General features: G+C 41.7%; 1 protein-coding gene across 1 annotated transcript in view; it reads left to right on the top strand.

Moving 5' to 3' along the window:
- The window catches only part of LOC128408388 (netrin-4-like), a 51,106-nt gene that overhangs the window by 24,051 nt on the left and 11,142 nt on the right, over positions 1-15,913 (top strand). The window contains exons 4-5 of the mRNA XM_053378033.1: positions 11,149-11,275; positions 12,720-12,908. Of these exons, the coding sequence (XP_053234008.1) occupies positions 11,149-11,275; positions 12,720-12,908 (316 nt within the window). The remainder of the gene's footprint in view (positions 1-11,148; positions 11,276-12,719; positions 12,909-15,913) is intronic.

Here is a 15,913-nt window from a genome sequence, read left to right on the forward strand (position 1 = left end):
TATTTTATAATGATGATGACGCCCCAGTCACTCTGGGCAGCTTCCAACATGTATAAAAACATCATGAAACATGAAACATATACAGGGCTGCCTTCAAATGTCTTCTAAAGATTGTATAGTTATTTATCTCTTTGGCTCAGGTGCCACATAACTCCATGCGCTCCAATATTTCTCCATTGAAAATAGGGACGTTCTAAGGAACAGCGGGACATTCTGGGATCAAGTCAGAAACTGGGATGGCTTCTGTAAATCTGGGATTGGAAAATAGGGACATTTGGGGGGGGGTCTCTGCCAGTCAACCTTTTGGTTTTTCAAAACAGACAGGGCCTTTCGTGGGAAGAAAGGGGAAAGAAGTTCTGAATTACAAGTTTGTATCAGGCCCAAAGAATTCGTGCTTTAGCCATGGCTCATGGTTATCAGCTGTGCAGTGTGGGCCAGAAAAACCGAAATGCATAAGGTTCTTGCATGACAAGCATTTGAATCAGAGCTCCGGGTATGTGTGGAGGAAGGGAAATGGAAAGAAAATTACACACTGCAATGAAGACAAGGATGGTAGGGAAGTAATGATAACTAAAGCCCCTCACCCTGAGATATTTAGAAAGTTCTCCAGATTCAGGTTCCAAAATCAGAATCCAGCCCATTTAACCAGAAGCGAGCAGCACCAATTAACAGCTGAACTCTGCCAGTTTCCTTGTTTGGCTCTCTAAAGAAATCTAAAAGCCAAAGTAGTTTAGAATCCTTCAATCTTGGTGATACATGACATTACAGAGTCCAGGATTCCTTTCACAATGTAGCTTCATATACCTCTAGGTTTTTGTAATCTTGCCTTGCTTTCTTCTGAGGTGGAAATTCCTTGCTTCCATTTCATTGTTTTAGAAGTCAGGAGGACAAATAACAACTGTATGAGTTCCACAATATTTTAAGAAAAATTCTGAACCACCACAGCTCTGGCATACATCTAGGATTCACCCCCGGTATCCTAGCAACAAAGGATGTTATTAAACTCCACCCACAGGAAATATGGGTCCACTTAAGGAATGAGTCAATAAGAGGAAAGCAAACAGCTAAATATGCAAGTGTTGAAGCCTCACAAGATGAATAACACATTAAATTAACGCAGCTGGTTGAAGAATAAACACACTGCCCAAGAGAAAACACATTATGGCCCACGCTCTTGGCACAGTGATTGTAAACCTTAGCTGGATTTCTCTTTTATATTTTCCTCTAAATGTTGTGCCACTAAATGACTTCATCCAGCATGGAACGGAATTCTTTTGTTTAACTAAAATTCATAAATTCCCCAGAATTTAATAGGAAGAATGCATCCAGATACATTAAGACTTTTTTTTTTTAGAATTAACTTTGAGTTTTCAGCTTGTTTTCTTGAATGTGGAAAAATACCTCCCATTTTTGTCGCTGGTTCATCTTTGCCTTTACTCTGAAGTTTCACTTGCAGATGTTGTGATTTGATCAGATTGGCTGTGATGACCTGCTTGATTTTGTCATCAGTATTGCATACAGCGCATATGATGTGATTTCTGCATCCTTGGGACTGGATCCAATTGGTTTAAGTTTCAGGGTGATAGATTTCCAGTAGGCAGTAGGAGAAACATTTTCGCAGTAAGAACAGTTTGACAATGAAACCGAAGGTCTTGAAGTAGAAGGTGGTCAGGCATCTGTTGGAGATGCTCCAGCTCTGGATTTCCTTTACTGAGCTGGCCTGTACCATCTCTATGATTCTATGATGTCATGGGACACACATAAATAGAATCACATAAGTGGCCACAGCCAATAGCATTAAATAGCAGTAGATTAAGCTGTGGATTGTTTGTTCATCCAATAGAGGTTGGGTGTTTTTTTTAAAGAGGTTCACAAATTGTTGCAAGTCAGGGTAATTACCACAGGAGCTCTCCAATAGGTAGCTTGTGGTATTTGTGCAGCAATACATTGCAGTTTTGAGTGCAAGGAAGGTGTGGTGTCCTCACTACAGGACAATTTAAGAGGAATTGAGATGTTTGGACCTACTAAAAAAAAATGAGTAACAACTTTGCATTCATTGTACAAAGACACCGTGGTTTGGAAAGGCCATGGTATATAATGGATCATGACAGTCAATGACAGCAAAAAAAGGAAAGGGCCTCATATCTGAAGCAGTAAACAACACCATAGAATTTCATATAACCAGTCCTTAATAAAAATCCTAGTCTATAATCTCACTTTTGATGGCACAAGCAGGGTAATCACTTAGTTTTGTTAATGTTTATATACCAAAGAAAATGGACAAAAGAGAGTGTCATTATTAAAGATGTGAAATATCCCTTGAAATCAATGACTGGGATATCATGGAACATCTTATTTTAAGCAAGCAAGAACACTGCTTGTTAAAGATATTTAATATATCCAAGATTGGCTCTGAAGGAAGTGGTCCTCCCTCTGTCTGATCAGGCACCTAGGGGTACTTGTGGAGAGACAGGTATTAACAGTGGTGAGGAGCACCTTTTGTCAACTTCATCAGTAATATAGGTTTTGCATCTTACTGGAGTAGGAGGAGTTTACTAAGCTAATTCATTCTTTTATAACTTTTAGGATTGACTACTGTAGAGTAGAGCTGCCCTTGAAGGTGCCGTTGAAGCACAGCACTGCTTTTTGCCACTTCTTAGACTTCCACATTTGCAATGTTTCCAAAGCACTTTCCCCAAATATAATTTTATTTTATTTATTATTATTTATTTATTAAACATACTTGTTGCTTATCAAGCAACTTATAGCAAAAAGAATTTATATATATATATAATATTAATATATAATATAGGGGGAGGCATATAATACATTAATATTTAATTTAACATAACATTTATGGGGGGAAAGAACATTCCAGCCTTATTAATAATAGCAAACAACATTAATAATACTCAAATAATAAACAAAGCAATACTCTGGCCCACTAATTGGCAAATAAACAAAACCCTCAACCCTGCCTCCCTAGTCCAAAAATCATTCACCTCAAACCAATAATTCCCCCCCTTTAACCTCCTCACCCCACCCATAAGTCTGGTGTCAAGGCCAGCTGTTACAAATCAGTGGTGGGTGGGTCCAGTGTCCTCCAAGAATGGTCCAGCATCTTTTTTCTCCCTTCATGGGGGAGCAATAGCAAAGCAAAGCAGGAAGATGGTAACAGAGGTTTTAACTGCTCCTCAAGTTGCCGGTGTAATGCATTTTTGTATGTTATCTTCATGAATTTGTGCATCATTATACACCCTTTACCCTATCATACGCACACACACACACACACACACCAACACCACTATTCATTTGGAAAACAACATTGTGAAACAACATCGGAGATCTGCAAATTTTGAAGAATGGCTGTATTTTGATTTGTGTATTGCTTGAGAAAGGGCAACTTGTGTAGGTTCGCCTTTAAATGCAAACTTAATCAAATGTCTCCCCCATCCCTACTCACTGTGGAACATGAATGGGAGAGTGCTAATGCTATCACATTCTGCTTATGGGCTTTGTTCTTATATGCCATCCACCTCATGTAGAATTGTTGGTTGGGGTAGCTGAGCAAAAACCTGGGTTGTGTAAGGTAAAGCTAGTTTTTCTCTATCTCGGCCTTCATCTTGGTGACTTGGCTGTCGCTTTCCCTTGCAAACATTATCTTCCTCTCTGAGAAGTTTTGTTCTGTTCCCTCTCATAATCCCACAAGCAACTGAATTTGTACACTATCTGATCTAAGCTTTGCCAGTCTGTGTGACCTCCAAATACCACAGGAGCTACTGTGTGTTGTAGCTTGCAATTCACCGAACATGTTTTTATTGGGAGGGAAGTTTGACTGTATATGCCAATTAGCTGACTAACCCAAGAAATAAAGAGACATTCAGCTTGTGGAATGATTCAGACTAGTTTCTGCTAGGGTGAAAAGACTCTGAGTTGTTATATCTGAAAAGTTGCCCACATAAACCTTTGTCCATGAAGAGGAAACTTATTTGTTGCATGAAAATACATGTAACACTGGGGTTTTTTTGTTGTTGTTAGGAAAAACATACTCAGAAGAAGATTCTTTTTTTAGTGGAAATGTAGCAGTTGGTAATACAGATTTTAAACCCTTCCTCTGGTGGCTGTTTCCCCACTCCAGATCACCACCTTTCCCAGACTGCTTTTATTCCCATGGGAATCCAGATTAATTATAAATGTGCATTTGATTTCTATCTGGAACAGGTGGAAAGCAGCTGGAAAAGTGTTTGTTAGAAAAACCCGCAACCTACATACTAGCCTGGTAAAAGAAGGACAGTAATGGCTCCTCATGATGTTCCTAACAACCAGGTGTAGGTTTATGCCTTATTATAATGTGTGAACAAGCCCTGAACAAGGACCAAGTCCTTATAATTGTAATGAAAATGATAGGCACCAGAGTCACAGTAGTGTGGCTGAGTAAAAAAAGTATGAGTTCTTCTTTGGCAATTACTTGTAGCTGAGTAAGATTGTCTTTCATGAACATGGTTTTAACAGTGAGTCCGTAAGTGACAGTGGAGGCCAATTCTGGATCCACACATCCTTCCACAGTGGGGACATAGGTTTCCGGGTGGGAGTTGATCCCAGTGAGGGTTTGCCAAATGTGCCTTTTTCTTAGCTCGTTTCTCCTTTTCGGCCTGAGTTTGTGCTTCTTCAAAGTCCATGACACCTTTGGTAAAAGCTGTTCTCCAGTTGGAGCACTCACAGGCCAGTATTTCCCAGTTATCAGTACTTACCGGTATGTTACTTTTTTGCCTTGAGAGCATCTTTAAACTTCTTTTGTTGTCCACCAGTATTTCTCTTTCCATTCTTGAGTCAGGAATCAAGTAGTTGCTTTGGAAGACGATAATCAGGCATCCAAACAACATGACCCGAAAGTATGAGTAGTCCAGTCACCATGCAGGAATGTACCCAAGCTGGAATTAGAGTGGTCCATCCATTAGCAGTTGCAAGGTTACAAACAGTTACCAAAGTCATTTAGTCCAAACAGAAAAGAAAGCAAACGACCAACTCATATTCAAGAAACAAAACAAAACCAGGGCATAGGAGAAGTGAGAAACCATATTGTGGCCATTTGGCTGCAAAGGCAACCAGATACCAAGCAGAATGTCCACTCCAAAAGAGCTATCAAAGCCTGGAAAGCTATATAGAAATTTCAGCTAATAAGAAGGCCAAGGCGAAAACTAGATCTGAAGTAGCACATGGACACAGGATGCCCAGTAATGTTTGTATGCATCCAAAGATATATATATAGGCACAAGTCTTTGAAAGATAATATAGAAAATGAGCCCACAGACTTAAATTTGTGCTTTTTAACATAGTGGGTTCTGTGAAACTAAACTTCCTTCTTTTGTCCTGTCATCATTCCATACATTGGAGTCAGAGCCCAGATTCACTTATTTTCTTTCCTAATATTAACTTTTAGGCAAACCCTCTTATTGCCACCCTTAGCTCCTTCAGGAACAAAAGTGAGATATAAATTGATTAAATAAATAAATATTCAAAGGAATGTCTATGGGACATTTAAAAGGGGACTGATTTGATTGCTTAACCGCTTGGCTACTGGTGGGTTTGGGTTATTTTAATCATTTAATTGCGACCTTGTAGCTACTTTCATCTCCTGTGGAAAATCAGCACTAATCCTGCTGGTAGAGAGACATCTGATTGGAAACACTTGTAAAGGCTAATAAACTGGTTTAATTGGCCTTGTGTCTTTGTTAAAGGAATTTTTTTGCTATTAAACACATTTTTTTTAAAAAAATGAAGCAATCAATTTAGTTTGGAACAGTCAAAAAACATTGGAAACAAGAATTGTTCTAGAATCTTCTGGAATGACAAAATGTCAAAAACTTGGTGGGTTATACCTACATTTCCCCCCATTGTACTCTTCAACTAATGTGTTGTATCGGGGTCATTGTTACCTGTTGCTTTTCTCTGCAGGTGAATATGACTGTGTAGGTCAGGCATAGGAACAGAGCGAACAATCCCAACCCTGCTTACACACATAGACAACACATTTACTGAATATCTGCTCAGGGCTTCAGACAATGCCTGATTCTTGAATATGTAAAAAGGCCCAAAGTTTCCCTTTCATTCATCCATGTTAGAAGACAGGAGCTCAGGTAACACTTCCATCCTGTCCTACTGAATATGCCTTTTCAGCTGGAAGAAGTTGCTGCCCAACTCCCGGGCAGGTGAGAAATTGTATTGGTTTGCATGAAACCCAATATGAATTCTTGCCCGTTCCTTGGGGCCTGCAAGTGACTTGCTGATGATGATATGCAAATCTCTCTGTGTCCAAAATTGCTTTGGCAGCAGTACAAAGTGAACATGTAGCCAAATGACAAACATTTTCAGTGAATCGGCATCAGATGCCCAGTTCTGGAAAGGTTCCAGTACCCAAACTTCAGTCAATGGAACCTACCCCCGCCCCCATTGACTAATGACAGCCAAGAAATAGCACCAATGGTAGCAACAACAGTAGGAATCATCAGCAGGATAAAAGAGGCTAAGTGAAGAAACACAAGAGGAAGGAAGGATAAGATGAAACCAAATGGAAACACAAGTCTGCGTTACAATAGCCTGCGTCACAAATGTTCCAGCCAATCTGCTCCTTCCCACCCCCACCATGAAACTGTAGTTTCCATTCCTTTACCATCATGATTATGATGGCTGGGAACAAAAGGAATTCTTGATCGAGGTCCAGAAATCAAAACGTTGTGACAAGAGCAGATCACAGGGAGCACATTAATCCTCTTCTTGCTCAATTCCATTTGCTGCCAGTTAGCTTCTGGGGATTATTCAAGATGCTGGTTATTATATACCAGTAAAATGCCTATCGTTATGGTGAGTGTGTGTGTGTGGAAGGAAGGAAGGAAGGACATGCATATTTCAGGGATGTCATGGGTGGAGAGCACTGGGTCTCTGCTTGCCTTGACTTCAACATATATAGAGTAGGGGTCTGACACCATCTGCATAGCCCTTGCATCTGCTAAGCCAAATCCTGGTTCTATTTCTTGGGTGCTCTAAGCCAACCCCAAAAAGTCAGAGGGAATCTGATAGTTAAGGCCTGAAATGGGCCGGGCTAGAGTATACACATGTAAAGGTATAGGTAAAGGGACCCCTGACTATTATGTCCAGTCGTGGCCGACTCTGGGGTTGTGGCGCTCATCTCGCTTTATTGGCCAAGGGAGCTGGAGTACAGCTTCCGGGTCATGTGGCCAGCATGAGTAAACCGCTTCTGGCGAACCAGAGCAGCACACGGAAACGCTGTTTACCTTCCCGCCGGAGCGGTACCTATTTATCTACTTGCACTTTGATGTGCTTTTGAACTGATAGGTTGGCAGGAGCAGGGACCGAGCAACAGGAACTCACCCCGTCACAGGGATTCGAACCACCAACCTTCTGATTGGCAAGTCCTACGCTATGTGGTTTGACCCACAGCGTACATACATGCTAAAGCATACCCAGGGATGACCTGTCCTTTTTTGCCACCTGAGGCAAAATGGGAAGGTACTGTCCCCATCCCCCCAACCATGCCTGTTGAACCAGTGCCTCACTTGCTGGGGTCACATGGCTGCAGGAGTGCCTTCCAGTAGGATATCATAAGATCTTGTTGAACTCTTTTGAGAGCTCTGTAAAATCTCACAGTATAGAAGTCTTGTTCAAAAAATAGACTAAACCCATGTAGCTTGTGGGTTGGGCCTACTGTTGTTATCCTGCCTCCCCACATCCCAGCACTCAAACATAAAAAGAAATCTGCCAGATTTTACCAAGTGTTCCCTCTTGTCCTGCTGTGGTAAACTTCAGTGACATAGCTGTCAACTTTTCCCTTTTCTTGCAAGGAATCCTATTCAGACTAAGGGAATTTCCATTTTAAAAAGTGAAACGTTGACAGCTATGTTCAGTGATCCTTGGATGAAGTGAGGTATAGAAATACAATAAATAATAATATTTATAATGCTGTTAAGTACAAATTATGTAGGAATGTTAGTCCTATCAATGCTGCCAAATTGCTTCCCAGTTTTATATCACCTGCAAGCAAGCAAGCAAGCAAGCAAGCAAGCAAGCAAGCAAGCAAGCAAATATCGTTTTTGGTTTTTTAAGCCACCAGTTCTTCATCCAATCAAAAAGATACAGGAATATTTCTCTTTCAAAGTGTCTGTCATGCCAGACATACAGAGGAATGAAGTCTACATGGTTCTCAAGGCTGTTTGTTGTTGTTTTTTTAAGTGATGCATCTGGCTTAAAATGTTTTACTTCTGAATTAACCAGAAAGTCCCTAGCATTCAACAGGACTGAGTCATAATTTTTTTCCTTGGCACGGAATTGTGGTTTTCTTGTTCCTGTTTTATCCCATCCAACTTTTTTTTCAGTCCTGCACTTGTTATTAGGGATGGAGGAGAAATTTGATTCAGTTCACAGCTGACAACAAACTTATTTGATTTGCACTTTCTGAAACAATATGCAAATCGAAACACATCCATCCTTTGAAACACATTCTGCTCTGAATTTTGCAGTTCTCCAGCCAAATGATGTGTACAAAAATGCATATACTTGGGTTGTTGTTGGTGTCTGTCTGTCTTGAGAGACAATGGAGTGTGCCTTCAGGTGTGAAGTCAAGTCTCTGTGTTAGCAGCACCAAAGTGACCTCCCTAGGGAGCAAGACTGCGCAGTGTGTATGGAGGTCCTGGGCTGCCCAGACAACAAGACCCCCATCTCAGCCTTGCTGATGTGATCCAAAGGAAAACAGAGCAATACATTTGGCACCAGCTTGGCTGCAGGAGTTGCTGGAAGGAGGCCTACAAGGCACAAGTAGATAGTCATGAAAACAACACATGAAAATGCATTATATCAGGAAACTTGACTTTCTGTATAGTAGGCATAATTGTTTGCAAACATGTATTATCCATGCTAAACTTTTTGAGAGGGGTGGAATTGATTTAGAAATGTAGAGAACCAAACTTAAGACTGGAAAAGTGAGAAACTGTGAGAAACCAAAATCGACCCATTGACCCATCTCTGCTTGATATACAGTCGTACCTTGGATCTCAAACACCTTGGCTCCCGCACAAATTGGCTCCCGAAGGATCTAAACCCAAAAGTGAGTGTTCCAGTTTTCGAGCAACTTTTCAGAAGCTGGACATCTGAAGGGGCTTCTGCGGCTTCTGATTGGCTGCAAGAGCTTCCTGCAGCCAATCAGAAGACGTGTTTTGGTTTTCAGACATTTTGGAAGTTGAATGGACTTCCGGAACGGATTCCGTTTGACTTCCAAGGTATGACTGTATAACTTATTTGGTTTAAAAGAAGTCTTCACACACTGAAATACTAAGGTGACAGTGATGCAGTTGTTCTTTCTTTCTTTCTTTCTTTCTTTCTTTCTTTCTCTTTCTCCCTTCTCAAATTATAAGCAGGTTCAGGGTTTTGAACACAGGCATTCTTCTACGATTCCCTAGAGGCTTCCTGTACAATGTACTCTGTCCCCTCCATCCTCCCCTGAGGCTGACTACAGCCAAGTGCAGAGAGGGAGAGAAATGCATACCCCGAAGTCTCTGCTCAGTCTTCCGTGAGGAGGCAGCAAACTGCTCTGGGCACAGAAAATCTGCCAGCTGGCTCTAGAGGAGCAGTGGCATCAGCCATGTAGCCTGTGTCCTCATATCTGATCTGAAGGGATTAGGAAAGAGGGAGAGGGGGGGGGGATTGCTGTAGGGAGCAAGCTGGTGAAGGGTAGCAGAGAGGAGCGTAGAGGAGATGTATCTATAAATTTATTTTTTAAGAATATGTCTCACCAGTTTCTCACCTGCAACAACATGTATAGGCCTTGCAGCAGATGAAACACAATTGCCCCCCCTTTAAACACCATAGAGAACTGCCAGTGGCATTAGTAGCAAGATTAAAGGGATTTAGATTAGATTCATGCCTCAGTCAGAACTGAAATCTCAGGCTCCACTTTTGTATATAATATGCAGTGAGGCAGAAGCATGGCTGCACGGCTGCAACATCTGGTACCCCAACCCCATGTGCAAGAGAGGGCGGTGGAAGGAATTTAGGGGTGCAGGGGGGGTGTTTGATGACTGGAAAATTGAACTCAGTGGGGCCCATTCAGCTCAATTTTCATTCATCTCACAACCAATACAGAGGGGGGTGACTGGGAGACCTCTTCCATATTTTAAAAATCACATTTGAAAACAAAAGAGAGAAAGACATTTGAAAATGTGAGGGAAAAGGAAAATAAAGTGAACTAAACCACAGAGCCTAGGGCTTGCCAATCAGAAGGTCGGTGGTTCAAATCCCCATGACGGGGTGAGCTCCCGTTGCTTGGTCCCAGCTCCTACCCACCTAGCAGTTAGAAAGCACGTCAAAATGCAAGTAGATAAGTAGGTACCACTCCGGTGGGAAGGTAAACGGCATTTCCATGTGCTGCTCTGGTTCACCAGAAGCGGCTTAGTCATGCTGGCCACATGACCCAGAAGCTGTATGCCAGTAAAGCAAGATGAGCACCGCAACCCCAGAGTCGTCCACAACTGGACCTAACGGTCAGGGGTCCCTTTACCTTTTATTTATTTATTTTTTAAGGCTTTCTGCAATGAAAACAAACGCCCACTAAATAATTATTTTAGGCTGTCAGTGCCTGTGTGTCCTGCTAAAACCCAAGTAGGCTTGCTCTCAAAGAGGTGGCCAGGTGAGAGCTAGTGACACACTTCTGCATTAAAGCATTAGGTGCAGATTCACATTTTTGCAGATTTTTCAGACCCTCGAGGTTTCATTTCTTCTCAGAAGGAAGAATAGGTGCACATTTCTTTCAGCATGTCACCTGTAAGCCTGTAGCTAGGCCTTCTCCAGTAGAACCAGATCAGGCTGTTTCAAGATATTGCCACTGCCATCCATCTTGGAACTGCTGGAAGACGCTGTGGCCAATGGGGCCTGGAGCTTTGGGCTTGGGAAAGGGGCAGGAGTCACCGTCGTCTCTCTACCCCTTCCAAATTTTGGACGTCCAAGTGGAGAGGGTTCCAAAGAGCAGCCCTTTGGGATGCAATGAATGCGTGTTCTTCCACCAAAAAGACCTCTTAGCTAGTGCATTTTAGCGCTTTATCGTTTTCTGAATGTGTGTGTTGTTGTTGCTTTCTTTGACAGGTCCATGGGAAGTGCATGTGCAGACATAACACTGCAGGACAGCATTGTGAGAGGTGCGCGCCATTGTACAATGACCAGCCATGGGAGCCAGGCGATGGAAAAACGGGGACACCAAATGAATGCAGAAGTATGTGGGTATGGCGAAGAGAGGGTAGAGATGAAGGGTTGCAATGTAATCCATCTTTCCACCCAGCAGCAAAGCCCGATAACAGCCAATTCATGGAGTTGGGATTTACGATGCTCTAGCGACAGATGGGGAACGGGATTGCCAAGCAACTGCCTGAAACTCCTTTCAGTCTCTCTCTATATGTGTGTGTGCATGTGTGAGCAAATGTGGTTGGCCTATGTGATATATTGTAAAATAGGGTACAAAGAGCAAAGCTCTGGTTTTCAAAGAGATTTTGCCCTAGCATTGCCTACTAGAGTTTTGGCCTACGATGAGAGTAGGGGAAAATATATAGATTTTAAAAAGTCCATCTGTTTCTCAGCAGGTACCATTGTAGATTTATTTATCTATTATTATTTATTGGATATATATACCGCCCTATACCCGCAGGTCTCAGGTCGGTTCACATAATTTAGAGGCTTTCTAGTTTTATTTCATTTCGTCAAAAGAGTAGTACTTCATTTCAAGGTGCTTTTAAAAATGGTAAAGGTCCTACCATCGTTCCTCAGAAAATAATATATTCAGAATGGGTATGTTAGTTGAAATAGTGATTGAAAAGAATACATTGGATAAAGCAAAACTCCAGTTACAGTGAGGTTTTTAAAATCAGAGTTAAACTCTAGAGGTTTAAGGTTTCCATAATCAAAATTCTAACCTCTAGGGATCCTTTTGCCTTAAAACTATGGCGCAGTTAGTGGCCTAGATGGAGATGTGTCTATCATTGCCCAATTTTACTTTTATTGGCCTAATGTACAAGTCACTCTTCCAAAAAAAGATTCTGGTTTAAACTAGTTGAGGTGGAGTGGGGTGGGGTATTTGAGGGACGAGGACTGAACATCACAGATACTTCAGGCTAGATGCAGCCCCAGAGACAATATTTACATCCCTTTTATCAGAATGGGGTGGGGTGGGTGAAGCTCTTCTCATGTTTTACATCTTATATACTAATAAAAGGCAACAAACTTTATGTGGAATCAGTTTTGCAAATATGATTACAATAAGTGCTTGGTTATCAGCACAAAAGAGGTAGGTTTATCACTTAAATTACTCAGTCTCTTCCCTACCCCTGCAAATCCTGCCTTTTCTTAACTCATACTGATTGAGGGAAATGTAAAAGGAATAATTTGTTTGTTTGTTTCATAGAACTCGTATAGTCCTTAGTTGTAAAATAACAGCAACAATAACCCTCAAAGCGGCTGACCAGAAAACACCACTCACGTCGCTGGATTTTCTTTACACATCTTCCCAGCATTTCCTTGCTCTTAACTAAAATGTTAGGACTAAATAAATCCATGCGAGGGAAAACCCCACATTTAAGTTCTATTCACTTGTACCACAGTGTGAGTAAGAATCATGTTGCTCCTTCTTCTTTTCCCTCTCCCCCTCACCCCTGGGCTCTGGATAGAGTGTCGCTGTCACAGTCATGCTGAGAGCTGCCATTTTGACCTGAGCGTCTGGTTGGCATCAGGAAAGCAGAGTGGAGGTGTCTGTGACAACTGCAAGCACAACACAGAGGGCTACCGGTGTCAAAGGTGCAAGCCTGGTTTTTACAGAGACAAAGGGAAACCCATGTCTTCGCCGGAGATTTGCAAACGTAAGTGAGGATGGGTGGGTCTGCCAATTTGGATTTCACTTTTTCTTTCCATCATAAATTTATTTCTTCACATTTCTGCAGCAGGCTGAAGTGCTGTTGCTTTTAAAGTCATGAAAGTTCATTGGCATTATAATGTGAATTTCTACGATGATGATGATGATGATGATAATTTATTCCCCGCCCATGTGACTGGGTTGCCCCAGCCACTATGGGTGGTTTCCAACATAGTATAAAAACACAACTAGCCATCAAATATTAAAAACTTCCCAATACAAGGCTGCCTTCAGATGTCTTCAAAAGGTTGTGAAGTTCTTTATCTCCTTGACATCTGATGGGAGGGTGTTCCACAGGGTGGGCGCCACTACCAAGAAGGCTCTCTGCCTGGTTCCCTGTGCCTTCACTTCTCACAATGATGGAACTGCCAGAAGGCCCTTGGAGCTGAACCTCAGCGTCCAATGTGAACAATGGGGTGGAGATGCTCCTTCAGGTATACAGGGCCCGAAGTACACATTTTTGTATGCACTTTGTGTGACTATTACACACCTTTCTGCAAACAATTTCCCCTAAGGTGATGTATTTTTGTATGTTATTTCCCAAACACATGCATTTTATGTACCCTTTTCCCAAACATATGCATTTTAATGCACATTATTTTGTTGGAAAACTGAATTGCAAACGAACTGATGAATGCTTTGGGATTCATGCAGCACCTGAAAAAAGAAGAAAATTCTGAATTTCAGTGCAGGGCAAGACAGGCTGCTGGGCCACTGTTTGATTCGCTAGAAAGCACATCTGTCATTTGAAGTACAATGTCAGTCTACTCTTTTAGTATTCCTGTATCTGTCTCCACCCTACTGCCTTGCTTCTGGTCTTCTGCTGCTACTTTGGTAGACCTGATCCAGGTTTCCTTTGAACTCTTATGCTTCTTGCGCTGTAATTTCCGCAGGGCCCCAGTATTGCTTGAATGGCCCTGTTCACAACACTTCCTGTTTCTGCTCTTTTGTGTTTGCCTCTTCTGAAATGCTAGTGCTGGCTCAGCCTCTGTCCCCCTCCCTGCCCTGTTCACCAACTTTTAACCTTTCGTGAAAGCACAAGGAACGAGGAGCTGCCGAGCTAACCTGTTGGTGTACCTGACCATATTGCATGACACCCAGTGACTTCTCCTGTAGCTCCTTTCTCTTAACTCTTGAGAAATCTTAGGGAAAGTAAGCTTTGTAAAGCCACCCTACCACAAGATTAGATTTCAAACCTCATAGCAGTTGAAAGATTTGTGCCTGAGTACCAAAGTGGGGTAAATGTTTAAGTTAAAGAGCAGAAGGGGAGCAAAACCATTATTTCCTAAGGAATCAACTACAAAGCAGCCAACTTGAATGAAACTGAAGCTCAGTTTTCCAAATGGCTTTTGATCTAATATGGCTGCCTTAGGTCTAAGACAAATGTTCTCGCAAATATTTTCTTCAGCATTCACTTCTGGGAATACTGATGCTTCAATGCTTTCCAGATATCCTCTGAATATTTTCTGAATATTCAGGGAAAATCACAAACAGTATTTGATATCCAGTGGGATTTGATTTCAGTATTTGATCATTAACATTATGTGATAGTCAGCAAGTCTAGTAAAATTATTTGGTAATATTTGATTTGATGGTTTGTTCTTTATAGTATTTGGTGGCTGACAGACAAGTTTTTTTTTAAAAAAAACGTAATTTTATTAATCTAGATTTCCAAGATAGCCTATAAAAGAGAACCATAAAACAAATATAAAACAGATCAAAAACATCAGAAACAAAAGCAGTTATCGAGCCACATTTTAGACTTTTTTTTAAAAAAAAAAGATTGCTCAAGATTTTAACTGACATGCAAGTCTTTGACATGTGCATTAGTATTTAGTACAGTCATACCTTGGTTTTCAAACAGCTTAGTTCTCAAATGTTTTGGCTCCCGAACACCATAAACCCGGAAGTGAGTATTCCGGTTTGCGAACTATTTTTGGAAGCCAAACATCCGACGGGGCTTCCACGGTTTCTGTACTTTGATTTCCGAACGTTTTGGAAGTCGAACTGATTTCCAGAATGGATTCCATTCGACTTCCATAGTACAACTGTATTTGATTACTTCCAATATGTCACAGTTTGCCACCTGCCAAAATCAAAACAGACAAGATGCAAACAAGTCTGAAGTACCTGATTTGTGAAGTAAAATTTGAGATGTGATTTTTGAATTCTTACTTGAAATTTCACATAGTAGTAGTAGTAGTAGTAGTAGTAATAATAATAATAATAATAATAATAATAATAATAATAATTTATAATTTATACCTCGCCCATCTGGCTGAGTTTCCCCAGCCACTCTGGGCAGCAGGTTGAGTTTGGCAATATTTGAAAAATATGTCAGATTCAAATTATTCCTTTCAGTTTTCCAACAAGTTCTGCTCCCTGTTCGCGCATTCTGTGGAAAAAGTCTCTTCTGTCACATATCAAGCATGCAGAGCCTACGTATAGCGAGTTTGTACAAACAAAGGTTCCTTCACAAGTTGTGCTGAACGTGTATGTGGGGGGAGAGCTCCTGGTTGCCATCCTGTGCCCCCTTTCTATGTGTGTTGACTGTGTACAATTCTACTCAGTCGCAGCCAATGGAGCTGCACAGGTGAGGTGGCAGTGCCACATAGTGAGAGGTGGAGGGGCAAGGCATCAGAAGTTTGGCACAGTGTGGGCACAGCACAGACACAGTGGCAGGAACATTGGGTTGTCTCCCCCATAATGCCCGCACTGTGCCAAGCTCATTTTGCCCTGCCCTTCCACCTCTCAGTAAGAGGCTTTGCCACACCATGTTCAGAGACAGGAGAGCAACGCAGCCTTACCAGCTACTCCTGGTCCTACTAACTGGGCATTAATCAGCCTTCATCCTACCTCACAATTCCGATTTGTACCACACCCTGTCCTGCTGACCTTCAGCAAAAGACCAGAGGGTTTGCGATGTACCAGTAACTCATACCCTCAGCTTAT

The sequence above is a fragment of the Podarcis raffonei genome, chromosome 2 (genome assembly GCF_027172205.1).
Source record: "Podarcis raffonei isolate rPodRaf1 chromosome 2, rPodRaf1.pri, whole genome shotgun sequence".
In the NCBI taxonomy this organism is placed as follows: domain Eukaryota; kingdom Metazoa; phylum Chordata; class Lepidosauria; order Squamata; family Lacertidae; genus Podarcis; species Podarcis raffonei.